Raw genomic sequence first — 27,915 nt, 5'->3', positions numbered from 1 at the left:
TAGCTCATAAGATACAACTGAATATTTTTATGATGTTATTCCATGTTTCACAGGTTTGTGTCTAACTTCTATTTAAGGCACAACAGCTCATTCTTTTAATGTTGGCAAGAACGAACGATACACATACTAGAAAATACGCAACAGTGTTGCCCAAGAACAAATTCGTATATGTTTTAAAAAATTCAGAGTTTATCTGCTTAATGTATCTGTCACGCCACTCTTAAGTTGTACCAGGTATGGATACTGAAACAAACATATCACTATTTTGTACTGACAGTGTACCAAACGTTATGGCCATTTATAAACTATTGTGATCTGTTTAAAGTGCACAATCCAACTGTTTCTGCAAATTTACAACGATTATCTATCTACAAGCACGTGTTGTCCGACATCAGACGTTCCCTCACTTTCGAGAACCTCTGCATGTTGACTTCGGTACACTGCAATACACGGTTTTAGAGCAGTTTTCGAACATCCTGAAAGAATGAAATTTTTACTTATTTATCCTTTTCATTAGTTCATTTCCAATTCTCTATAAAGTTTTTCATTAAATAACTTGAACATAAACAAATAAAAATAAAATTAAAACTGTAAAATCAGTCAAATTTTTGTGAAATGATTTGTCTAAAAGTAAGAAATAACATAATGAAACATTTTCTGTGTCTTTAAATGATGCTGGATATCGTGTACGGCAAATGAAATGTGTTAATGTTTGTCTAATGATTTTGTTTCTTACTTTCACACATATTATTTCACGAAGAATTTTACCGACGCCTTTTCAAAATATTTTATTTATAATTCACTTCAATTGTTGTACATTTTTACGTCATTTTATCTGTCTTTTCAGTTTAGTTTAAGGGATAATTTTCCAGGTTTTTTCCGTCATGTAACTCCAGTTTCTCAAATTCATCAACTAAATGAATTCTCAGTAGAGGCAGCTACCCCCACTGACGCCCTCTCTGCGGGCGCCCCTGATTATGGGTGATCTACCAATGAGGAACGTCTACCGACATGTGTCGGATTTCGCCAGCGACAGGATCGCAGCCCTTGAAAGCTGCGGTTAGTCGTGTCGCTATATTACTGCTATCATAGATCGTGATCCCACGACTTTCATGCGAATGTGTAATTAATGGCTCAGTAGAGTTCTACTCAATGCCATGAAATAACTCAAAGGCCCACATCACTAGCGTACGACAGAAAAGACGTCATTCCACCAGTCGTTTTAGATCCTACGTCCATGTCACATACGAGGGATGTTCAATGAAGATTGATCATATTTTCTCACAACATTCCTTTACTCGTCCTCATAATTTTGATGGTCCTTCTCAACATAGTCTGCTTTGGATGCGATGAACTTATCCCAGCGTTTCTGCCAGTATCTAAACACAAGCCTGAAATTAGTTTTTAAAGGTCCTTCAGAAAACCGTTTCCGCAGCCTTCAGTAATATTTCTGATGATGGAAGATGCCTCCCATGAATCAGCTAAGGGAGTAGAAAAATATCGCACGGTACTGAATCCGCCCCAGGGGAGGGTGATGAAGCACTTCACTGTAATTGCTCCAAGATATTCAGTAGAAAAAATTACAATATGGCAAGGTAAGTTACCTTTCTACAGCATCCATCCAGTTTCGCGGCTATGTCTCCTCTTGCACCTGATATGGACTGCAGGATATCCCTGTAGCATTGTCCAGTTATTTATGTGTGTGCAGATACAACACGCTGGTAAACGATTCCACGAATACCAAAAAATGAAATGACAATAAGTCTCCCAGGAGAAGCATCATTTGCTTTTTTGAGGGTGTGTAATGAAGGATATTTGCACACTGAGCTCTGCTGCTTGCTCTCGGGATCAAACTGGTCAAGCTTCGAAAGAAACGCAGAATCTTCCTCTAATATCAGTGTTTACTGCAATCAGACCTCCACGGGAATGATCTTAAAAAATTCAGCAGGCTTGGAGTCCACTGTGCAAAAACTCGCCTCATGTGCAGATTTTCTGTCACCAACTTGTGGATAGCACCCTAAGATATTTTCAGTATCTTGGTAAGTCTTCCTAAGGCTATTCGTCTTTGGACTCGGTCGTTTCCGCATCAGGCTCTCTTATCTCAGACTGATACGTTTACCGTAGCTTATAATCCCCGAAAGTCTGTAACATCATCAAGGAATCACCTTGACAAACGTGGAATCAACATGCAATGTTGTACCTGCATGTGTCATCCAAGCAGAATGCGGCTCGATGTCTAGCCACGTTAGAAGCGGTGTTATTAGGAGAGGCCGCAACTATATATATGAAATTTTGCGTCCTGCATTCTCACCAATCAACTACGGATTTACCAATATATTATTCCTTCTACACCACATGTGCAGAGTAAGCAAGACTTCTCATACGCTATTTTTGTTGATGTTGCAATTTGAATTCAGCAATATTAGTGTTGCTTTTAACACTAATACAGGGATTATTAAGTTACTTATTCTGAACATATATGTACTAGACACAAATACTCCTGTATTAACAGCTTCTTTGCAACTGATATATATATATATATACCACCATTGCGCAGGATTTGCCGGCAGTGACTCCGAATCCATGCCGTATCAGACTCTCGGCTACGCAAACGGTCCTCAACCTTACCTACAGACGACGGAGGACGGATCAAGGAGGAATCTGGCCGAAGTCGAGACTGGTAAGTTTGCATCTGCGTCCTGCAGAGAACAGTGCGTTGTGCGCATCTTTGCATACTAGAAAGATATTTGTAATGGATTCAAATCAAAAAGTTAAGAGTTTGGCAAAGGGGAAATTTTCGACTAGGCTAACTGTAGGCTTATATGTACCTATAGTCTCTTAATACGTAGTGCAGTTTTATTTTTTGTGTAGGACATAAGTTGCAGACACGTGACTCAAGAGCAGAAGTAATCTGAAACAAATGACGGTACCGCTACTTTATATGTCCTGGAGAATCGATACATCGGTAGCTGTTTCGATATTTCTTTGTTGAAGTACATCACTTGAGCATTGAAAGTTTTCCAGGTGATGGAAAAAGGAGCCGTTAGCAAATTGAAATGCAAGTATCAAAGAAAACGAAATTTATTGCAACATGACATCTGTTTCCTTCATCTGTATGCCAGAGTGTTTCTTATTATGTTAAAGGCTTATCTCATTTCACAAAATGTCTTACATATCGAACACTAACGGCCTTCATACACTTCCTTTATGTACTGCGTTTTGTTCTGACAATGCTTCCCGATGAAGAACATCTACTGTGTTCTGTCTTCTCGGAAATCTTCAGTCTAGTCGCTTATGTCTCCCTATATTTACCTAACAAAAATATGTTAGTTAGGCAAAGATGAAGAACTCTATCGAAGTCAAAAATACCAGCCTGAGCTCCCTCTGGATCTCGCGAAAAAATTGGGCAGGCACGCTTTCATGTAATCAATGCTTGCGGGATCATCGTTGATACGACAGAGCACACGTTTGCACTTTTTCTTTTTTTAAGAAAGTCATCATATTCCATCGTAAGAAATGTTATGTGTCTGTAAAGGAAATTGACATGAATGAGTTACAAGTGTACTTCTGCATCTCTGTGGGCTTTTTAAATACTGTAGCTAAAAGTAACTTTTTTGACTCAGATGGTGGACCCTATTCTTCAGTTTATTTTGTTGTCTTTTGAGACGTGTGGTGCAGCTCGCCACGATTTCCTCTCTTGTGCCAATCTATTCATCTCAGAGCAGCACCTGCAATCTGAGCCCCGCAATAAACTTTTGCAAGTTGAGGGGAACTTATAACATTTTCCCACCACAAAAAATTGCGGTTCCCCTACTATGAGAATGATAGTTACATCTGTTTGGAGCCGTCTTACTCCTATTTCTTTTTAACCAGTCTACAATAGTTGAAACCTCCAATATGAACTCCTTACCTCCTTCTGTAAAGCATGTTTAGTTAATGTGATTGACATCTAAGTATCAGGAAGAAGAACATATACATTAGACAGTAATTTTAGCTTGTAAGACAAATGCAGGAACGGGAGATAGCACACGCCGTCCTGTAGAAAGGATGAAAAATGGAACGTAATCTAGATGCACGATCATTCCATCTGAGGGTGAGAGGCTCCTAGTATCACCGGGATTCTCACCCTCGGATGACGAGCAGCACCGGCAGCAGGTGTGGCTACTCAGGAATGAGAGGCTCGGTATATTTATAAAGATTTCCTCGAGCTTCCTTCTTTTCTAACTTATTCGTACATCTATAGAAAACTTTAAGCATTTGTGTTTCACAGTTAATTTTAAATTTCCGGTTAAGTAAAGCTGCAACTTCGTAAAGACAGGAACAAACCAAGTAAGCTTCGTTTTATGTACTTGCACAGCTTAGTACTATGTGGCAACACGCCCTGTCTTAGTCATTAGCTGTCAGGTCAAATTTAAATGGCAGCCCAGGAAACAAGTTGATAATCCAAAGGGCTGTGCTTCTACAGGTGACAAAGAGTACGAGTTCCCGTCTATGGTGCCGCTGTATGTGGAGACACACGGTGGGGACGACGTGGCCGTGCTGAGCCGGGGACCCTGGTCTCACCTGCTCACCGGTGTCTTCGAGCAGAACTACATCCCCCACGTCATGGCGTACGCCGCTTGCGTTGGTAATGGCCTCACCGCCTGCAACAGGTGAAACTTCTACACTATCTTCCCTCACTTACTCTCCAGCTTTTGTGTTAGCCTCTCTAGCCACAAGGTAACGCACTGGTCAGTACACTGGACTCTCAATCTGGAGGACACGACGCAAATCCGTGACCGGCCTTACAGATTTAGGTTTTCCGTGATTTGCCTAAATCTCGTAACTCAAATGGTTGGTTCCTATGGGAGGGCACGGCCGATTTCCTTCTCCATCCTTCCATAATCCGAGCTTGAGCGCCGTCTCCAATGACCACCTTGTCGACGGGACGCTGAACACTAATCTTCTTCTCCTGTACTAACTAGAACTATCGTGAGTGTACACAGGATATGGGCAAGGAGTAGGGAACGAGTGGGGGACTTATAGTGTCGGAAACATTGTCAGTTACCATTACCTTCCTTCAGCTCGGTAAACCTTGACAACTACCACCATCTGTACTGCTCTTACTGTTTATCTCTCGGCCGCTACAATTTTACCATCTACTCTTCCTCCCTAGAGATTGACTGTAGCTGGAGAGATGACACGTGTCCTATCGGCCTTCAGTTAAAATTCCGGGCTGAGAGACGGCGGGAAGTGTGTGAAGCTAAACCCTGTTCCATGACGTTTCGACTTTTACTGTGAGAGACATCTTTGGAGAAGATGTTTCCACAGTCGGAGAAGCAACGTCAGGAAATTGTTTCATATATAGATCACAGCCTCTCAGCCCGGAAGTTTTATCTGGGGTTACAAAATAAAATACACAGTATTGATGTCCCACAATTATATTACTTCACCGTTCTTGTTGAACCGGTTTCCACTTTCCATCCACAGACAAGACTAAACAACACATTACATTCAAACAATTAAAGTATGAGAATATAAAGACTAAAACATTAGACGAATCAGTACTGAAAAAAGTCTCATGTTATACGAACAAAGTAACTGGTAGATGAGATGGACTGGCACAAAATATAACCCAGTAGTGTGTGCCAATACTCACTTTTGGCTTCTACGTTCTTATAACCCTCTAGTTTAATGCAATATAAGGTTTATTTGATCATAGCTTCGTTGTTATTACAATATGGTACTGCCTAGAATGAAATTTTCACTCTACAGCGGAGTGTGCGCTGATATGAAACTTCCTGGCAGATTAAAACTATGTGCCGAACCGAGACTCGAACTCGGGACCTGTGCCTTTCACCGGCAAGTGCTCTACCGACTGAGCTACCCAAGCATGACTCACACCCCATCCTCACAGATTTAATTCCGCCAGTACCTCGTCTCCTACCTTCCAAACTTCACAGAAGCTCTCCTGCGAACCTTGCAGAACTAGCACTCCTGGAAGAAAGGATATTGCGGAGACATGGCTTAGCCACAGCCTGGGGGACGTTTCCAGAATGAGATTTTCACTCTACAGCGGTGTGTGCGCTGATACGAAACTTCCTGGTAGATTAAAACTGTGTGCCGGACCGAGACTCGAACTCGGGACCCCGAGTCCCGGTCCGACACACAGTTTTAATCTGCCAGGAAGTTTCATGGTACTGCCTTTTTGCACAGACAATAGTAAAAGGTGACGTATCTTAGGAAAAATAATCTTTGTACAGCTATAGACTCTCGCTGATGTTGATTCAACAATCTGTTTGGACTTATGTTTTCTGAGGATGGCTTCACAAAGAAGTAAAAAATATATATATTATCGTGGAATATGAATACTGTGTATTTTAATTTTTAATATGTCTATGTTTCTCCATGTACCGATGTAATATTCCATAAATTTTGACTGAGGTAAACAACGGTCGTGATGGCCTAGACTGTCTTACTACTCTGTTCTTTCTGCTGTAAATAGTTATCATAAAAATGTTCAAATGCTGAGGTCATCGTCCCCAGACCTACACACTTCTTAAACGAACTTATGCTAAGAACAACACGAGGACCCATGCGCGAGGCAGGACTCGAATCTACGGCGGTTATCACATTTCCTACTTCCCTAGAGTATTGAAATTACTACCTCTCAATTTCATACTTCACTAGTCCACTGTACTTTCAGCGTTCTTTCATAGCACCACGTTCGAAATGCCTCCACTCTGATCTCAGCTGTGTTACCGTAATCCTCACTTCATACCTAAGCTATGACGAGCGTCAGATGTATCCTCTAAAGAATTCCTTCCCCTGTTCCGTCTTCTTCATGCCACAATTTTCGCGCTTCAGAAGAGTCTCTTCACCGAATTATGCATTTCAACATTGGTCGATATCATACTTCCTCCTGGTGAACAATGACTTCAAATTGTGTTACTGACACTTGCGCGCACTGATTTTATATTAACAACGATGTCATATGTCATTTTTTCTAGGTTGCATGCGGTTTTGACCATAGCATAATAATAAACGTACATACCAGCTAACGGTACTATACCCAGTTTCCCCATCAAAAGAAATGAGAAAAGTCTCACATGCTGTGTAAATGTCTTTTACCCAACATAGCATAATCACTTACATAGCATCGAGATTATGTCCTGTTTTCAGTATTCAGTGTCACATAATGTTCCAGGACGGACAACCGTCTTGTGTATCTTGACCTTCAGGGTTGTTGGCATATCGATGAGTTCCCAGAACTGAGTTGCTTTGGTTCTCTGTTGAAGTTGTCATAATTTTGTACATGGAACTCCTTCTATTAGGGGAGTCCCAACCTCCCACATTTTATGGCGATCAGTTTCCAAATTGACTAATATGATCGCATCGTGTCTGAACGTATTGCTGCAGCACTCAAGATATCGTAGCCATGCAGAAATGTTCTAGCATTTTTTTCTCTGATGCTGATCTCCTCTGACGGTGTCCATTACCAGCATGAAGAATAAAGATAAATTTATGAGTCCTGATTCTACCCAAGTATGACTCGAATGCTGTTGCGCAATGCACCCAGCTTTTCGTGTTCATGTAGAGAATTGTAATCCATTCGTTCAGGAGGAGTTTAGCGTTTAACTTCGTGGCGACAACGAGGTCATTAGAGACGAAGCACCAGCTCGTATTAGGGATCGAGAGAGAAGGAAATCGGCTGTGCCCTTTCAAAAGAACCATCCGGGCATTTAACTTATGCGATTTAGGAAAATCACGAGCAACCTAAATCTGGTTGGCCTGACGCGGGTTTCAACCGTAGTCCTCAGTTTGCTAACCGCTTTGCTACGTTGCTCGGTTCCATTCGTTGAGTCTTCAAGCTCATTTTGGTCACGGAGACGACATCAAGTTAGAGGACGTGGAACACCGTCAAAAGCCTTCGCTGTATTTAGGGAAGTATTGCAGATTGCATCAGGTGTACCACATTCCGTTACAAAATCACACTTACTGCCAAGAGCCTGAATTTTCATTCGGATACATTCTTCCAGACGTCTTCACTGAATATGGTAAGAGCGAAATTGGACAGTAGCTGGCTCTTTGGCAACTCTTGATCATAGTACTGATTATATTTGTCATCCAGTCAGCTTACTTAACATTTGTTATGACACTGAACATTCAGCCAGGATACCCATCACTGTTATTTCACCGAAGCTTGTATTTTGAAACTACATACACCTGGATAACATAGTTTCCTTCTTTACATTATAACGTACTGAAATGTTAGTTCACATGAAGAGACATAACATCTTAGTACGCTTTTACTTTTACAGAGATTTTGTGCGTTTGTAGATAATCTATCTTCAGGTCATCACATCTTATGAAGCTTACAGTATTATTAGTTTTCTAAATTCCTTTACTTACTTTCACAATTTTGTATCAGTCTCTCGAGGCTTTCAAATGATTTAAAGCAAGATATCAATCAAGAATAATGCAATTTTTTTATTTATTTTCGTAGCGAACTTTAATTATGCTCATAACATAGTTGCCATATTGCATTCTTTTTTGGAGGAAAGATATTTAGGATAATGTAATTTTGTAAATTCTTACTTATTATGTCCCAGTATTGTACCGCATGTATATTAATATTCGTATTTACGTCTTTCTTGTTGCAGAAACATCAATGACTAACCGTAATTATGTCAGCAATGAAGAAACAATGAAAATGTTTTTTGTAATGTCAGTAACATTAATAAAGCTAATGAACTATAAGGTGAACGTTTGATTTTGCTTTCATCAGCCTGTGTAATATTTCTATCCATGAAACCTAACTATGCACGTTATTCTCCCAAAAATGAGTTTCAGGAAGATGGAGGTTGACTATTCGATACTAGTTTTCTCACATGGATGTCATATTTGGTTTGGACAAAACACACACACAGACAACTAAGAGAGTTTAGTGACAGCACTTAGTTTACGTTATCCTCTCTTGCAATAAATGTATCACGTCGATTAATATCACAGTAATTAGTTTTGTGAGACAGGAAAATTATGGTATTCAAATTAACCTCGACGATATAGATTTTATGTCAAATACTAACTCCCATGATGTTTCGCTGGAGAAGATTCTTTCGAAATTGATGAACTTCTGACCATAATTTATTACAAAACAATTTTAGCCGACCTTATAAGTTTCTTCTAAAACATAAGCATACAGTAATAGCAATAGTAGTAGATACGGAAGTGTACAGTTGTTTCTCCTCCCAACAAGCTATTGAATAAATACGAAAGAGCCATCGGTGTCTTCTTTTCGGATTAGTGAGCTGATGAGAAAACTCAACACAAAAGCAAGAGTGCAAGAGCACAATTATAACAATAATTAGTGTTATAATTTAGCTACAACTGCGTTTTCACATATGACAGGCCGCTTCTTGAGTAAGGTATCTGTTTGTTCTTTATATATTCAGCAGTTTCGATGGAGCTGTATTAATAACATTACCCTAATAATATTACACAACTTGATACAAAAGTAATACATGAGCTTTCATGTTGTGAAGACGGTTATTAACCGTAACCGTTAGTGATAATATAGGGCATATACAGGGTGTTTCCGTAAGACTGTGCAAAGCTTTAACAGGACATGGAGCATGCTCCTGTGAACAATTCGAGGTAGGGAATCTTGGGTCGGAAAAGCCAGCCTAAGGAGATAATAGCAGTAAAATCACATTACCATGTACTCTTTTATTTACAGTAGTTACAGTTAACTGCAAATACAATCACTGACACAATCAACGTACCATTTGTACTGCATCTTAAAAAATGTGCTGAAAGTGACTGACATCAACCTCAATACAAGCATAACATCAGTGAATAAGTTTCTGACGCACCCTGGTGTCTTTCGAATCACAGGCCGCTACAATTCTGGCAACTAATCCCATCTCCGTATCCACAGGGGTCTCATACATAAATGATTTTAGATATTCCCATAGGAAATGCTCTAGGGGAGTCAGGTCAAGTGATCTCGTAGGCCATGGAATAGGATCTCCCCTTCCAGTCCAGCGACCATCAGATACAGAATTGAGGTGGTTGCGGACATCCACACAAGAGTGAGGTGGTTCTGTATCCACATCCTCTTACAAACAGCCAAGGGTACGTTCTCCAACAGCTCAGGAAGAACTCTTTCCACGAACGTCAAGTACAGCGGGCCAGGTATAAGATACGGCCCAATGAGATTTTCGTCTATAACGCCGGCGCAGATATTCATAGCAGAACGTACGTGATGGTGTTATTTTACTACAGCGTGAGGGTTTTCCTCATCCCACACATGGCTATTCCTCCTGTTGGAAATATCATCACTAACAAATGAGGCCTCGTTAGTAAACAGCACGATTCGGAGGAACTCTGGTCGATAAATCCACTGTCGGAATAAACCACTCAAATGTGGTGCTAAGTCAGTCACAAGCATTGCATGGACTCGTTGTGGGTGATATGGCTGTAATTGTTATCCGTGGATTTCTTTCCACACGATAGTATGTGCAGCGCCCATTTGACGTTCAATACGACGAGTACTTGTAGTGGAGTCCGCTGCTATACGTTCCAGCATCTCTTCTTTAAAATTGGATGCGCGAGTGTTCCTTATGTTGCCAGGTGCCTCGTTTTTTTCCTATAAACCAGTCTCCTGTGTTCTTCAGACGAGATAAATAAACCCTCGTCGTGACGGATGATACCTGTTAGGAAATGGTTCCCTGTACAGCCTTTCAGCAGCGAGAAAATTGCAACGAACTTCCCCATACACAAGGTGTATGTCAGTGAGTTCTGCGAAACTCTACCGGTACTGCTCCATCGTATTGTACTGCACGTCTCTGAATAGCAATGATCAATGAATGGCTCTGTCGTTGATTCGCAGCGCGTTCTGACATGAGACAATGTAAATTCTTTACAACAGAGCCACCTTATGGACAAGTAAAGTAAACAAAACCTTCATCATAACTTCCTAGCAATCTTCTTGTTTCTTTGCAGGAAATAAAGAATGTACATGTAAATAAACTGCACAGTACGTGTAAACTTGTACGCATGTGAGTTGTAAATAAACAGGAAAAAGGTAATGCTAGACAAAGCGGTAGACAAGGCTACTTCCTATCTCCTTAAGCTCGCCTCTCCGATCCCATGTCCCCCACATCAAATTGTTCAGTCCTGTTACATTTTTGCACTCTCTTATGGAAATATCCTGTATACATCCGCGTGTCGAAGCTGTTGGCAATCGCCTTCAAAAGCGGCCATTGTATTTACCTAATTTAACAATTTTAAATTTTTTTTACTATGGGGCATTGGAAGAATGTGACGTACATCATCCTAATCATCACCAGAGCAGGGCTAATTTCTCGACCGAACACGTAATTGCACGACATCAAACGGAATGCCAAAAATCCTGACTGTGTTTAATAATCAGTCTTGCGAAGTATTAACTAGACTTACAAAACACTGTTTGGACATCAGCTCTAAACTTTTTCGAAAAAGTATCTATCAAAATAATGTGTTTGTAAGTGTAGTTATTCGTTTTCAAAAAAAACTTTGTCTTCCGAATCGACGCTTTAGGAAAATATTCTTTTGAGTGACATACATTTCCTTGATATTTATCGGCATTTCTAAACATTCAGTATTTGAGTTATTTCGTCAAACCTAGTGTTTTAATAATATCACTAAGTGTAATTGGTGGTAATGAATGAGTATTGTAAGCCGATGTTACAGGTAGTGAGTGTTAGTTCTTTTGGCTACAGGCAGGGGTATCCAACCGGCGGCCCAAATCAAATATCAATGCTGTTCAAGAACCTGTCACACAATCGAAAAAAAGTATGAAATTCGATCTACATAACGTTGTTATAAACTTAATATTTTCAATTTGAAACTCCTGCCGCTCGATGTCATTGTTCCATCCTCTTCTTAACATTGCTACCCGTGCTGAACTTGTGCCCCAGAGTCTCGTCCTTGTTACTGGGCAATCCTCCAGAAGCGCTGGTCTGTTATCTTACTGCTACTCCTGTTGCAACTGCGAAACTAGAGATTTAGGGACGTATAACGAAATTAATTAATGGAAACCAAGAAAATTCTGTGTCATATCCGTACAAAGAACGTTTTTCTTCGCAGTTCTGACCACTAAAAATCGGTAGGAGCTAGAAATCTTCATGTGGTTTGCAGTTATTTTGCTATATTTGCTATTTAACAGTCCCGTAATTCTGTTATAACAGATATAATTTAACATCATAACAACTGCTAAAAATAAGAGCCACATTTAAACGTGAACGTCTCTGTAATGAGCTCGCACGAAATCTTCTTACTTTCGTGCGAAATTTCTACCACGGCAGATAATCGGCACAAATCAGAACGTGTTAACACTAGTGATGTTGGAAGTTGTTTCCCTTGCCGTTTGTCGCACTTCAGCGGTCATCATGGTACTTCTCCTCACACCCCACCCACAGTAGATAACGTTTTTTACACTTGTTTTTTTTTTTGGATGGAATGCCTTGAGTTCCAGTCTGATAGCCAACTAAAAGAGAAAAAAAAAAGATCATGTACGTATCTTAGTTGGACGTTAACAAATCATGCCGAGCCAGAGACAAATATCCCTTGCTTCACAGTCATGCGTTACAGATCTCATCGTTGTCTGGAAGAACATACTTTTGTGAACAGTTATTTTCAAGAGTTAATCACACAAAGAGTAAAAATAGAACCATACTATCACACGAACAACTTGGGAACACCCTGAGAACAGCAGCCACTCCGAATGTACCTGACATTGATACATTAGTTCCACAAATTCAAAGTCAAATGTCACACTAATTCTATGATTCATTAGTATATATAAAATTATTAATGAAATCTCATATACAAAATTTTAAATTAATCCCATGTTGCCTTTAGCAAATAAAGAATTCTGAATTAATAAACCCTAAATTAGTTTGGTACCAAGTATATTATGTGCGGTCCAAAAGTTATCGTCTTCTTCCGTTGTGGCCCAGGTAAATCAAATGGATGGAAACCCCTAGTTTACGGTCGGGATAAGCGTCCAGTCGTTGCACTGGTCCTAAATACCAGTAAGAGCCTCACACAGTATCCCCTCAGCTGACACAACTGTTCCATTAAACGTCTGTATCATATCCAATAAAACTACAGCCGCACCTAAGCGTATATTTTACAAGTTACTGAAATGTTGTCGAACGGAATTACAGGAGATGCAGTAATATCTATTAAAAATACTTACAGTTTGAGGTTTTTAAGGTTCAATTACCTGATAATTTACCAGTTACTAACATCGTGGAGGGAGAGAATTTTTGTTACTACCGTTAACATTTATGACGACATGCTTGTAAATTGTTCAGTGAATATAGTTTCTCTGGAAAACGAGCATCATTATGTTACGTTAGAAGCAAGTAAAGCGGTACGTATAGTTCTCGAATGCATCTAGAGCTAAGAGTTTGGTGAATAGTGACGTTAACAACCGCATAAAAGTTTATTTGTTGCTGATGTAAACATTGGTTTAAATCCGATCTATTTCTTTAGAAGACGTTCAATACTGACATCAATCAAACTTTCAGTCTTGTAAATATCAAACATAGGTTTATTTTCTATTTTATTGCTTCCTTTTCTAGATTATGTTCCTGGAAGGCACAAAGTGCATTCAGTAAGTGATGCAACACCATTTTTCTCGGCCAGTTTCGGTTGAAAAAATGTGAAATTTGTTGTGATATATTTTGGAATATTCCCGCTTCAGCCCCATTAGTTTTATGAAGTTCCGATGGGTGGCGGGGCTATACGTTGCCTTCAAAATGCATCTGTAATGGATAAGCGTTCTAAGCACAGAGATGTCATTGAGTTCCTTTTGGAGGGAAACCAGAGCATTACAGACTTTCAAAGAGCACTTCGTGGGTAGCAGAAGTACGATGACTCGTTGGACGAGGCGACTGTCGTCATCGCAGTAATGTGGTGCAGACCTGTCCATCTCCCGCGTGCCTGTCGACCTCACACAGCTGTGACTGTTGTAATGTTTGAACATGTGGACACTTTGATTCGAGGTGATCGATGGATCTCAACTAAATACTTACCTTCACAACTGAACGTCCCTCCTGGTAATGCTCATAGATTCGTACAGGTTTCAGTACTCAAAGGTGTGAGCCAGCAGGGTTCCTCGCAGTATAACAGAAGACCATAAAGAGCTGCGAAGGTCTATCTGTGCGAAATAGCTTCCGCGTCACCAGGCTGATTATAACAAGTTTTCGTCGAACATTGCCACAGGCCATGAAACGTGGGTTCATCACTTCGAACGGCAATCCACCGAGTGGCGCCTCACCGCGACTCCTCCAAAACGAAAGTTCAAAGCCGCACTCACAGCCGCTGAAATCTTGGCGACGGTCTTCCGGGTCTCTGAAGAGGTTATTCTGCTTGATTTCCTCCCTTATGGTGCAACGATCAAGTCTGATACGTATTTTGCTACCCTCAGGAAATTGGAGAAACAACTTCAGCATGTTCGCCGCCACAAAAATGCAAAAGAGCTTCTGTTTCTCTATAGCAATGCAAGACGTCATACAAGTTTTAGCACCGGAAGGGAGTTTACAAACCGCCATTGGACTGTCCTTCCTCACCCGCCCTACAACCCGGAGCTCGTACCTCCCGAGTTTGGCCCACTGAAAGATTCACTCCATCGGAAGCAGTGCGTGGATGTTACGGAGTTTACTGATGCAGCAAACGTTGGTTTCGTTTTTGACCAGTAGAGTGCTACCATGCGGACATACAGGCCCTTCCAGTAAGGTACCGTAAGGTTATCGCATTGAACAGAGATTAAGTTGGACAGAGGATTTGTAGCCAAAACAGTGGTGAATAATACGGGGTAGAGGAATAAAAGCTACCTTTTTCCAGGAAAAAAAAAATGTGTCGCATTACTTACTGAACCATGTAGCATCAGTGAGATAGTTCTACAGGTACCAAATATCACATTTTTTTATGCTTCATTGCTTCTCATTCATGTACGAGGAATAATTCAAAATTTTACATATAAGTGAAGAATAACATAATATAAGTGTTACAAACATGTACAGCTGTTAGGCAGTAAGTAAATGCACTTCCATTCTAATTGTGTTTAGATTAGCAGTATGGACTAGAGCGCTCTCCAGCCAATAGATGATACCACTTTTGGCATGATTCAGTGTTGTTGCAACTTATCGCTTGGTGTTATTGCAAAGCAAAGGTGGATGTGCTACTCTGCTTTTGCAGCAATGAAGCATGGCGATCTGCAATCGACTCTTTGCTGTCCGAAGGTGTACCAGGAGCTGAATTCCTTGAAGACCTTCAGCACAGTGCACCCGCAGTGTATACCAACTGACTGAACAATACAGGTGGGCCGATAAGGTGTGCAGGGCGAGGAATGATGAAGAATGCAGTGACAGCTACTACTGATGGCAAAGTTGAGCAGATTACTGACCAGATCTTGAATGCCCCTGTTAATGACGAGCCACGTTATTCATTGTTCTTCATATGACATGATCGATAACAGGCTCAGCATTCGTAAAGGCTGTGTAAGCTGAGTTCCAAAACAACTCGACGAAGAGAACAAGCGCAGTCGTGTGGGAATCCGTCAGTCGGTACTCGTTTACCGTGCTAATGCAGGTGAAACATTGTTGAAACGAATCATCGCTTTTGATGAAGCATGGGTTAATCGCTTTAAACCAGAGAACAAATTCCAGAGAATGGAATAGAAAAACCAGCTCTCCAGCCAAATGGAAATTCAAGAGTCGACCCTCTGTAGTAAAAGTGATGTACGCAGCTTCGTTGGAACGTAGAAGGGCTGCTTCTAGAAAATTATCTGCACAAGGCGCCAACGTTAAAGCGTCATCGGCACAATTACTTTTTTTGCAGTTGAAGACTGCAGTTCGAAACAAACTCCGAGGCCTATTGTTTAACGGCGTTACTTTTTGCAAGAGAGCGCTCGTCCACATATCACCGCCCACACCATTCAGATTCTTCAGTATATGACTTCGAGAGATGTTGTGAAATCCAGCATGTTCTCCTGATCTCACCCAGTTAGATTTTCATTTGTTCGGACCAGTTAAAGATGGCTGAAGAGACCGTCGAATCATCTCAGATGAAGACGTGAAGGAAACAATACTTACTTAGCTTACTGCTCGGTAGAAAACCATTTTTGTGCGCACTTATTGGAAATCTTGTGTAACTATGATCTATGCACATTGAAAAGCAGGCTGACTATGTTAAAAACTAACGTATTTGTAAATCCTTTAATATTCTAATAACACATTAGGAAAACGTTATGAAGACACAGTATGATTTATCCTATAATTAGAGGACTGGATCTTTAGACTTCTGCAAACCAACTGAAACTGTCTATGACTCTATAGAATGCTAGAGAGCTAAGCAGCAAGTGACAAAGAATGTGTTGCTCCACAGAAGTAAAGGAGGCAACAGGAGCCTCAGCAATAACACAGTTACCACTCTTACCGTACTTCTGCCGATAATTTGTTGTTAATATTCAAGAAGAAAGTGTCTTCAATGTCTGTAATCCAATGGTCCGAAGAAAAACAAGGCGAGGAGTTGGTTCAAATGGTTCAAATGGCTCTGAGCACTATGCGACTCAACTGCTGAGGTCATCAGTCGCCTAGAACTTAGAACTAATTAAACCTAACTAACCTAAGGACATCACACACATCCATGCCCGAGGCAGGATTCGAACCTGCGACCGTAGCGGTCACGCGGTTCCAGACTGAAGCGCCTTTAACCGCACGGCCACTCCGGCCGGCAAGGCGAGGAGTCTTCCAGATCACAGATACAGACGTTCGGTCACAATTTCAACTCACTATCAGAAAAAATTCATCTGCACCGTCTCGACATCAAGGTATCTGTGAGGAGCCTCATCCATTCAAATGGCAGACGAAAATAATATACAGAGGAAAGAAAAATGTAAGAAGTGTTAAATGACGATGAATTTGGCGTTATAACAGTTAAAGGGATCAGTACTGACGTTGTGCTTGAGAACGGAAGTAAGACATAAGAAATATCAAGACACGTTCGTAGGCCTTTTTCAGCCTCGGAAAAGTAAATCAAAATTTACAATGGTGTAAAGTGTTCGAAATATTCAGAAAAATAGTGTAGCCGATACAGCTTCTGATAAGAAATCCATGACCCAAAATGTAATGTTTGGATATAAAATAAGTTTGAAGGTCATATCACTTGGAAACCTTCTGCTTCAAGGTAGCGGCTCAAACTGAGGAGAGAGCACCGCCGTTAGTACTTATGAAATTACATAACATTTTCGTCCGACTACAACAACGGCACCGAGAAACTGGTACGTTTGCAACGAGGAGGGTTGACTATGAAGTTCCACGAAAGCATTGCACTCTCGACTTTTAAGAGGTCAACCTTCGTCAGGTAGAAGAAATCAAGAGGACTAATACTCCAAACAATGTGTAGCCAATGGGCTCCTTGAATACACAGGTCAGATCTCATTGTTTACATTGTGTGTGTACCGTGAAACAGGAGATTTGAGAGTGATTCGATCTTCAAACGTATTTTACAACCACACGTATCCGCAGAAGAGTTCCTTTTCGAAACTTTATGAGCAGTGCCACCTTTACAACACCTAGAAGCCTGTAATAGAAATAATGCATCACCATGAAGAGAAAGGAGTGTAGTCTACAATGTGTAGGAGAACCAAGAGACAAATTTAAGAATAGAAGATCAGGAACGAAGCGCTCGGAATGCTGTTCAGTCTATACATCGAAGAAGCAACGACAGAAAGAAATGAAAGCTTAATAAGAGATTTAAATTCAGGTACAAATGAAATATCAGCGACAAGATTGGCTGACGAGATTGCTGTCAACGAAAATGAGGAAGAATTACGGAACTTACAAGATGGAATGAATAGTCTAACGACCATACGCTATGGGGAAGGGTAAACCGAAGAAATGCAAAACTATTAATGAGAAAGATAAACGAAATTAGCGGTAAACTGAACATCAAAATTAGGGACGAGCAATCAGACGAAGTGAAGGCCGAAGCTAGTAGCAAACCAGCATAGGCAAAAAGGGCGCTCTAACCATAAGATGTCTAATATTATTAAACACCGACCTTGAGGAACAAATGTTTGAGAACATAAACAGGGTGAGTCATTTAAAATGTAGCACTCCTTTTATTTCGTGAACTGTTTCACGTATCGGAATGCGGTTTTCGGCAAATGGTAGAGAGTCGAGGGACATGTATTTTTTGTTTGGTTAACGCTTTTAGCGCTGGTATCAACGGAAATATTGGAGCAAGTACGTTTTTTTAAATGATACCGTACACTTTGTCTAGCTCCATTCGGTAGCCCTTGAAAAAACAACTACAGTGATATAGCATTGGTTAATGATGACACTGAAACCTGTCGTAAAAAATCAGAGAAATATCCCAGAACTTGAGAGCACGGTGGCGGGAAGCGGCGTTAGCTGTGCAAACACCGCCAAGTAGAGCTCTCGTGCTACGCTGGCTGAATGTCAACACATTTGGCCCGTTTACTTGTCTATGCTGCAGACCGCTTCTGTACGCCAATGAGGAGAAGTTTGATGTACTACTTTTATGCTGTGAATGCAAAAGAAATGCCGTAAAAACAATGTAGCGATAAAGGGTTATCTATCAAGATCGCCAACGGGCGACGCGCCAGGCAACTGCACGAGTTATTAAGACGCTAGTACGGCCAGGCTGCATGAACGTAGAAAAGAGGACAAGAAAGAAGACTGCACCTGACAGAGAACACGAAGAAGCTGTTCTGGCTACGAAGCTAAATAATCCGCACAGTGGTACGAAACACATTGCCAAGGAATGTGGAATCAGTTTGATGAGTGTCATTCACATCCTTCATCGACAGAATTTCCATCCGTACATCAGCCATCGACGACCGTGATTTCGAACGTCGTACAGAATTTTGTCGGCTTGTTCTTCAGCAGCTGAAAGACGACCCTACGTTTTCCCAATGTGTGCTCTTTACGGATGAAGCAACGTTTAATAACCACGTTAATGTAAATTTGCGTAACTTGCCGAAGATCGACAGTGGCTTCGTCTGGTGCAGCATCAACGGCCGTGGAGAGCAAATGTATGATGTGTCATCATAGGAAATTACATTATGGGACCTTCCTTCATCTCAGGCGTTCTAAACGAACATTCGTACGCTCACTTTCTGACGAACATTCTACCGGCTGTTCTCGAAGAGGTGCCACTGGATATTCAACAGTGTACGTGGCTGCAACACGACGTTGTCCAGCTCACTCGTACCGTGTTGCAACGCAAATGCTGAATGAGAACTTTCTGGAACTGGATAAGACGAAATTCTGTTGTCAAATGGCCTGCGAGATCCACCGATTTGACTCCTCTGATTTCTTTCTTTGGGGAGCACTCAAAGATGCAGCCTATGACGAAGCCCGAACTACGCCTGACAATAAGTGTCGTCGAATCACCAGTGCATGCCCTACCATGGTTGATTACAAATATGCCTTTCGGTCCTTGGTCCACACTTTTAACAAATGCTGAAATGATGGATAAAGTTATTTTTCTGGAAGACGAAAATAAGTTATGTGATCTGGGTGGTTTCCAAACAATTTTTGGAAATTGTCTATTTCATTTATACAGGGTGTTACAAAAAGGTACGCCCAAACATTCAGGAAACATTCCTCACACACAAAGAAAGAAAATATGTTATGTAGACATGTGTCCGGAAACGCTTACTTTCCATGTTAGAGCTCATTTTATTACTCCTCTTCAAATCACATTAATCATGGAATGGAAACACACAGCAACAGAACATACCAGCGTGACTTCAAACACTTTGTTACAGGAAATGTTCAAATGTCCTCCGTTAGCGAGGATACATGCATCCACCCTCCGTCGCAGCGAACCCCTGATGCGCTGATGCAGCCCTGGAGAACGGCGTCCACAATATGAGCACGAAGAGTATCTACATGGTACCGCGGTTGCGTAGACAAGAGCTTTCAAATGCCCCCATAAATGAAAAAGCCAAGAGGGTTGAGGTCAGAGGAGCGTGGAGGCCATGGAATTGGTCCGCCTCTACCAATCCATCGGTCACCGAATCTGTTGTTGGGAAGCGTACGAACACTTCGACTGAAATGTGCAGGAGCTACATCGTGCATGAACCACATGTTGTCTCGTACTACATGTTCTAGCAGCACAGGTAGAGTATCCCGTATGAAATCATGACAACGTGCTCCATTGAGCGTAGGTGGAAGAAACTAAAATGAGCTTTAACATGGAAATTAAGCGTTTCCGGACACACGTCCACATAACATCTTTTCTTTATTTGTGTGTAAGGAATGTTTCCTGAAAGTTTGGCCGTACCTTTTTGTAACACCCTGTGTGTGTACGAAATCGCAATGCAGTGTCAAATAAGTCGACAGCGTATATTTCATGTAGCTGGTAACTCACTCATTATGCGCTTACGTTCAGAATGAAACGACGTTTCGTTAAGAAGAATATTGACTTTGCTATGTACAGGTGGTCACCAAAGTAGTTTTAGTATACAGTTTAGTTCAACTAAAGTAGCTAACGTGATACACTTTAGAGCAGTGTAGGTAGAGACATTTGTCCGACAGCATGTATTTTACTACTAACAAGGGAACCTCCCCATTGGCATAGTGGATAGGCCTTGAAAAACTGAACACACATCAATCGAGAAAACAGGAAGAAGTTGTGTGGAACTATGAAAAAATAAACAAAATATACAAACTGAGTAGTCCATGTGCAAGATAGGCACCATCAAGAGAAAGGGGAGTCAGGAGCGCCGTGGTCCGGTGGTTAGCGTGAGCAGCTGCGGGACGAGAGGTCCTCGGTTCAAGACTTGCGAAAACTGTAATTTTTTATTTTCGGTCTGTGACAAACTCTTACGTTTTCGTCGCTTTTTGGGAGTGATTACCACATCCACAAGAAAATCTAAATCGGCCAATTAGAAGAATGTTTTTACCCATTCGCCAAGTGTACAAGTTAGGTGGGTCGACAACATATTCCTGTCATGTGACGCACATGCTGTCACCAGTGTCGTATAGAGTATATCAGACGTGGTTTTCCTGTGGAGGAATCGGTTGACTTATGACCTAGCGATCAAATGTTTCCGGTTCCCATTGGAGAGGCACGTCCTTTCGTCTACTAATAGCACGGTTTTGCGGTGCGGTCGCAAAACACAGACACTAACCTCATTGCAATGAACAGAGACGTCAATCAACGAACAGACAGATCATAACTTTGCGAAAATAAAGAAATTAAAGTTTTCACACGAGGGAGGACTTGAACCAAGGACCTCTTGTTCCACAGCTGCTGTCGCTAACCACGGGACCACGGCGCTGCTGAGCTCCCGGTGTCCTTGATGCTGTATATCTTGCCCATGGACTACTCAGTTTGTATATTTTGCTTATTTTTTCATACTTCCACACAACTTCTTCCTGTTTTCTCGACTGATCTGTGTTCAGTTTTTCAAGGCCTATCCACTGTGCCAACTTATAACTAAATCTGAGGGGGGTGCAATGGGGAGGTTCCCTTGTCAGAAGCACACGGCAACGTACAGGAAAATTTAGGTTAAGCCTTCCTTCTAACATTTACATATTTAATACAGTAGTTGCTTTTTCCAGCGTATAAGGTCTCTTTATTTTTGAAGAATGAACAGTTGGTTTCTCTGTTTCAACTCGAGTAAATCTGGGAGGATACACAGATGTGAAATAGTTTTCTAAGCCCATTGTGATACACTAGATTCTAACCTATGTCGTATTTCCATAAACAGCATTCGCAGGTGATTCGTAGGTTGGTTCAAGGGGAAATAAGGCTTTCTACTCGCAGCGGAGGCCCAACTTACAGTAAGCAACTACGCAGCCTGGTCCGACACGACCGCTTGGCAGTGGTGCACCGCAAATGCCGTTTTCGGCCACCGTGATCTGAAATTCTTTAATATTTCTTGAATTTTTTTACGAAATGTTTCAGAGTCAACATTAACAAACGCTACGTTATTGTAATTGTCTTCTCAAGAGCTATGGTTCCATTTAAAACAAAATACTTACTTCAGTATCTCAGTTGATACCGGCGCTAAAAACATTAACCAAAGAAAAACATACATGCCCCTCGACGCTGTGACACTGGACGAAAACCGCGTTTAGATGTATGTAACCGCTTACGAAATATAAGGGATGTTACACCTTACGTGACTCATCCCATATTTGCAGCTGGGCTGGCGGGGCTGTTTGGAGGAGGAGACCTGACAGCGAGGTCATCAGTCTCATCGGATATCGGAAGGACGGAGAGGGAAGTCGGGCGTGCCCGTTCAAAGGAACCATCCCGGCATTTGCCCGGAGCGATTTAGGGAAATCACGGAAAACCTAAATCAGGATGGCCGGACGCGGGTTGGAACCGTCGCCTTCCCGAATGCGAGTCCAGTGTGCTACCCACTGCGCCACCTCGCTCAGTCAAATTTGGAGCACAGCATTGTACGAGAGTGAATGGGTGGGCCATGGGAAAATTGGTGAAAAATAATTCGAAGCGTTTGAGATGTGGTGCTGTAAAATGTTGTTGATATTTAGATGGGCTGATAATATAAGAAATAAGACGGTTCTCTGCACAACCGGAGAGGAATAGGAACTTTCGTTAAATATGGGCGAGAATATGTGACAGGATGATAGGACATGTGTTGAGATATTAGGGGCTAACTTCCTTGGTACTACAGTGCAATGTAGAGAGTAAACACTGTAGGGAAAAACAAAGGCCGGGACTAAATCTCAATTGACGACGTTAGGTGCAAGTGATATTATGAGATGAGGAGATTCGAAGTGAAGAGAAATTCGCCATGGGCCCCATTAAAAAAGAAAAAAGTTAAAATTTTACTGTTATGATTCTTATAGCTACTGTTCCACAAAACTGTTCTTTCGGAATCAGAACACTTGTGTTGATGATTCTCTTTTTTAATTCGGAGTTTACGTTCTAATGCGCCTATTTTTCTCCCTGCTGGAAGAGTAGTGACTGTTTTACGCAGTATATTGATTGGAGTGCTGCAGTTTTTCCGGTTTGTCGTTACATGTTATGGCTATTTAATATGTGATCGTTGTAAAGTCAAGTATTAAAATCAATTCAATCAGTGAATATTTTATTCCTTACGTATGTTAGACATTTCAGCTCTCACTCGACTGTATATATCACAGTTACACGCAGTACATAAATAAAGGGTTGGAACTTACATAGTGGCAACTATTCATTCACAATCGATACAACAGAGTTACAAGTTTGCACGTATTACTATCCTTCAAAGTAGTCACCATCGTTGTGTAGAACTCGTGGCCGGCAATGTGGAGGAAGTAGTATAACGTTAGCAGAGCCTGTTCTGTTGATGGTGAAAATGGTGCGGTCTAAATTTATGGTGATTCTCGTGTACGACTATACAGTGTTATCCTGACGAATTACGTTCCTCCACGGCAGACCGTCAATTCACAGTATTACTGTTCGTTTTTGGAGCATCACATTCGACAAGCTTTGCGAAACAAGCGGCGAAACTTTCTGCGCAGTCCATCCATCATTTTGCACGACATTGCGCGGGAGCATACAGCATAAGCTGTGGCCGCTCTGCTCGGTCAGTGGGACTGGGAAGTATTGTACCATCCACCATACTCCCCGGACTTAAGTCCTTGTGACTTGGATTTGATTCCGAAAATGAAGGAAGCAGTTCGTGACACTCGCTTCAGAACTGTTCCAGAGATTCGAGAGGCAGCAGACCACTCCATTCGCACCATCAACAGAACAGGCTCTGCTAACGGTATACTACGCCTTCCACATCGCTGGGAACAGGTTCTACACAACGCTGGTGACTACTTTGAAAGACAGTAACAGGGGCAACCGCTGTGGCCGTGCTGTTCTAGGCGCTTCAGTCTGAAAGCGTGCAACCGCTACGGTCGCAGGTTCGAATCCTGCCTCGGGCATGGATGTGTGTGATGTCCTTAGGTTCGTTAGGTTTAAGTAGTTCTAAGTTCTAGGGGACTGATGACCTCAGATATTAAGTCCCATTGTGCTCAGTGACATTTGAATCATTTTTCTAGCAATTTTCCAATAAATATCCTCGGTTACAAATTCGTCTCTGCTACGATAGTTCATATAACACTAAAATCAGTTGGTTAATCGTTTGAATTGTTCACATTACCTAAGCAGGTTTTTGTTCACAGATTAGTAACTCTGAAGCATTGGTTGTTCTAGACACCATATTAAAAGCTACACGTCCGAAGCTCGTGGTCGTGCGGTAGCGTTCTCGCTTCCCACGCCCGAGTTACCGGGTTCGATTCCCGGCGGGGTCAGGGATTTTCTCTGCCTCGTGATGACTGGGTGTTGTGTGCTGTCCTTACGTTAGTTAGGTTTATGTAGTTGTAAGTTCTAGGGGACTGATCACCATAGATTTTAAGTCCCATAGTGCTCAGAGCCATTTGAACCAAAAGCTACATGACATCAATATTGTGTACCCACCACGTTTGACAAAAGTATCCGGTTAGAAAGATGGAAGTTTACAGTCAGGACGTTTAACAGAAATAAATTTATAAGCAAGAGTTATCTGAATAGACTGAAGTGGGTTCCCAGTAGATTAAGAATATCATTCAGCGATTAGTAATGAGATACAACTACGTGTGTGGATCTCTCGTGACGGATCCGAAAAATCTCTGATGCCATAAAGCCAAGTGAGAATGAAAGGCAGTGCTGTTACGTATTTTGTTCATTTTTTATAGGCGATCTTATCAAATATATGGTAACTAGAGGAATTCAGAATAATTCACAGAATTATGAAAAAATTGAAGAAGAAAGTGCGTCTCGTGTCCGATTCGTAAAGTAGGGAGAACTCATCAAACTCCAGTAGCAAACGCTGCACGAGAGGCGTTGTACGTGATGGAGGGTTAACAACAAAAAGTCACTCACTTCTGCGGTTATCGACCGAAAGCCGGAGAGTATTGTTAACGAAAGAATGCTGAATACTAAATACTTTGCGTTCAGCTCCTGCGTTGGAAAACAGTCTTAGAGCAATGCAGCATACAAATACTCGCTTGTTGGTAAACTGCGCTTGCGCAAGAACGAAAGAAGAGCTGAAGGAACGTGACAACGCATTTCAGTCCCCTGCGAGCCGTGCTGCCGATTGCCGCGAAGCAGCCGCCATGGCGACCCGTATCGCTTTCCTTGTATTAATCCATCTGGTGTTAACAACTAATATGCAAGGTAAGTGGACAAAGCCGCTATCAAGACAAAACACCTGTATTTGTGCATCATCTCTTATTTTTATGGTCTTGTTTCTGAAAGTTTCTCTCAAAGCTTGTTTATTTCCTTATTTGATTTAATGAAAACCATAAAACCCTTTGCTGCCACTGCCCTCGGAATATTTACAATGGAAACTTTCTCTATAACGTATAGTGAAATTATGCCAAGATTAACTATAAACTAAACAATAAAACAAATTACAGGTACACTATAACACTGAACATGCCATATTTTGTGTTTCATTTATTGTATTTCATCACTTAGGGCCTATATTTTGGAAGCGTTCACCCGGATGAAGTCCTGGTTTTCTGGAACATGTGTTGCAGTAGTAAACATTTTCCCTTTCAGCACGCTTTGCCTTCCTGTTAAAGCACAATCCTTGCTCTTAACTCTTTTCATTAGAGTAAATGAAGTGTCAATGCTTTGATAGTCTCTCCTCACCATCTGAAGTAGATGGTCTTTCCTCTTTCTTGCGTTTCTGTCCCGTACATTTCCAAGGAGAGTTTTCAGAAATGTCACTCTCTATCTGTTGTAGCTCAACTTGAGTGTCTGGTTGGAAGTAGAACCTAGATTGAACGGAATGAAGCTAGTGACCAATGCTTCCTCAAACACCAGAAAACATGTTAAGCTATAATTTTCTTGATTCCCTGAATTAGCTGTAGAATGCACAGTTCTGGTCACCTCTACTACTACTGCTACTACTACTACTACTACCACTGCTTCTATGCTCTGCATGTTCATCTCCGACAATTTCTGTTCTTTCGCCTTCACTGTCACTAAATTTGGAACTGAAATTTCAATTGTAATAGCTCAGATCGCTCATATCACTAACACTTTCGTCCAGTACCTCCAGTATTGCTCTAGGATCATCATGTGAATTCGACATTTTTGTTGTTACGGTTCCGAACAACTCCTACACCCCATTGAGAAGTGAACGAGGAACGTGAAAACGGAACGACAGCGGAGTGCATCCTACAAACACGTTTCCTCGTAGTGATATCGCTTGTCAATAGATGTCAGAACACTTCAGTACAAGAAATACGGTGGTGAGAACCCCGACATACAAGTTATAGCGAATTTAAGTTTGTGTCGGCTGACGCCTGACATGCGAATCTATTGCGGTGGGGGCTGCTTCGCCGGTCGAACACTAAGGGCTGAGAGGAGTGCTACCCTGGGGCCTACATGATAGCTCAGTTTGTGCGCTCACGGAACTCGCCACCTTCTGTACTAAATCAACTGATTGAAGTTCTCACGATGGAATTCGAAAGATGCCATGCGACTTCCGTGCGAAGCCATTAACGACAAACGACGAAGAAAAAAAATAAAAAAAGAAGACAAAAAAGGAGGTATTAACGTCAGGTGTCGATCCGAAAGGCTCATGATTCAATTTTCCAGAGGTCCTTGAACTCCTTTTCTATCAATCATCTCTTCCTCATCGACAGGCAATGATTTAATGATATGATAATGCAGCATTGCATAGTGGTTCGGAAACCAGGTTAAACTGTAAGCAACATAAAAAGTGGCTGGGTAACTCAGTTCAAAAGTCAAAGGAAGGCAATCGCATACTTCCTCCAATTGTACCGTGTATAGTAAAGGCCTATGCAGTCCAAACCAAGATTCGGATTGAGGGCAGATTTACGCTATTTACTTATTCTCCATATTGTTTTACAAAATAAAGAGATACTTGTGGACTTACGGTCATCACTTACGGTCATCAATTTGAAAGACATTGCAAGTAGCTTCCAACAGTGTTAATCCTTGCCTACAATAACTGTGTTTTTTGTAAAATCTCGGGGAGTAATCAATATGTCTAGAAATATTCTTTGACTTCCCGTTCTTTCTGCATTTCGACATTGTTGTAGTGGTAATCGGGAGGTTCTAACAGAGAAAGAATGTAGACCACAATGACAATAACGAAGTAATGTTATTTCAGTGTTGCTGTAATATTTGCATAATTTGGTGCATATTACTTTGTTAAAGAACAGTGATCACCAAATGTCTTGAATTTAAATTAAAAATGTGGGCTTGATAATCGAGTGTGGAGTGAATGTGGATCGGTGAACATATATTTGAAGGGGAGTAACCTAGCTTCAAAACTAACTGGCTGGTTTACAATTTCTACCTCAGCAATTTATTTGGTTGCTTGTCTTGCTGTGTACTCACCTTTATTACAAATAATAGGTACGCTAATATGCTTTTTTACTTTAGCAAGCTGTTATCGGAACAAAAATCTAAGTCTGAAAATAAAATTATTGATATGTGACTAACCATTTCCTTATACGTGTGTTTACAATTACGTGTACTGTCGAAACACAGGCCACAAGATGGCGAATACATCAGTTAGCAGTAAACACTGTAGCAGTCTTTGTTTTTTGTCACAATGATACAGACATGATAAATGACTAAAACTAAAAATTTGCTAACGGAATAATTAATACTGCTTTCCCGCACTTGCAAATATAATAAAATTCATCTCACATTTTCTAATTCACAGATACGAATATTTCAAGAAGGTAGTCAAAATCTTGATCACAAATATATGTCTGAAAGCAATTAAACATAATGATAATAGCGAATTGATAGCAATAGTAATGTAACTATCATAATGAACACCGTGAAAATATAGCCAAAATGCTAGTAATTATT

The 27,915-nt window shown here is 41.2% G+C and overlaps 1 protein-coding gene across 1 annotated transcript in view; it reads left to right on the top strand.

The window, feature by feature from the left end:
* Positions 1-4,656, top strand: part of LOC124789614 (membrane-bound alkaline phosphatase-like) — a 30,364-nt gene extending 25,708 nt beyond the window's left edge. Inside the window, exons 7-8 of the mRNA XM_047257031.1 lie at positions 2,558-2,680; positions 4,466-4,656. Of these exons, the coding sequence (XP_047112987.1) occupies positions 2,558-2,680; positions 4,466-4,656 (314 nt within the window). The remainder of the gene's footprint in view (positions 1-2,557; positions 2,681-4,465) is intronic.
* Positions 4,657-27,915: the final 23,259 nt, after the last annotated feature.

This window comes from Schistocerca piceifrons, chromosome 3 (genome assembly GCF_021461385.2).
Source record: "Schistocerca piceifrons isolate TAMUIC-IGC-003096 chromosome 3, iqSchPice1.1, whole genome shotgun sequence".
Classification (NCBI taxonomy): domain Eukaryota; kingdom Metazoa; phylum Arthropoda; class Insecta; order Orthoptera; family Acrididae; genus Schistocerca; species Schistocerca piceifrons.
This window is presented reverse-complemented; position numbering and strand designations above follow the sequence as displayed.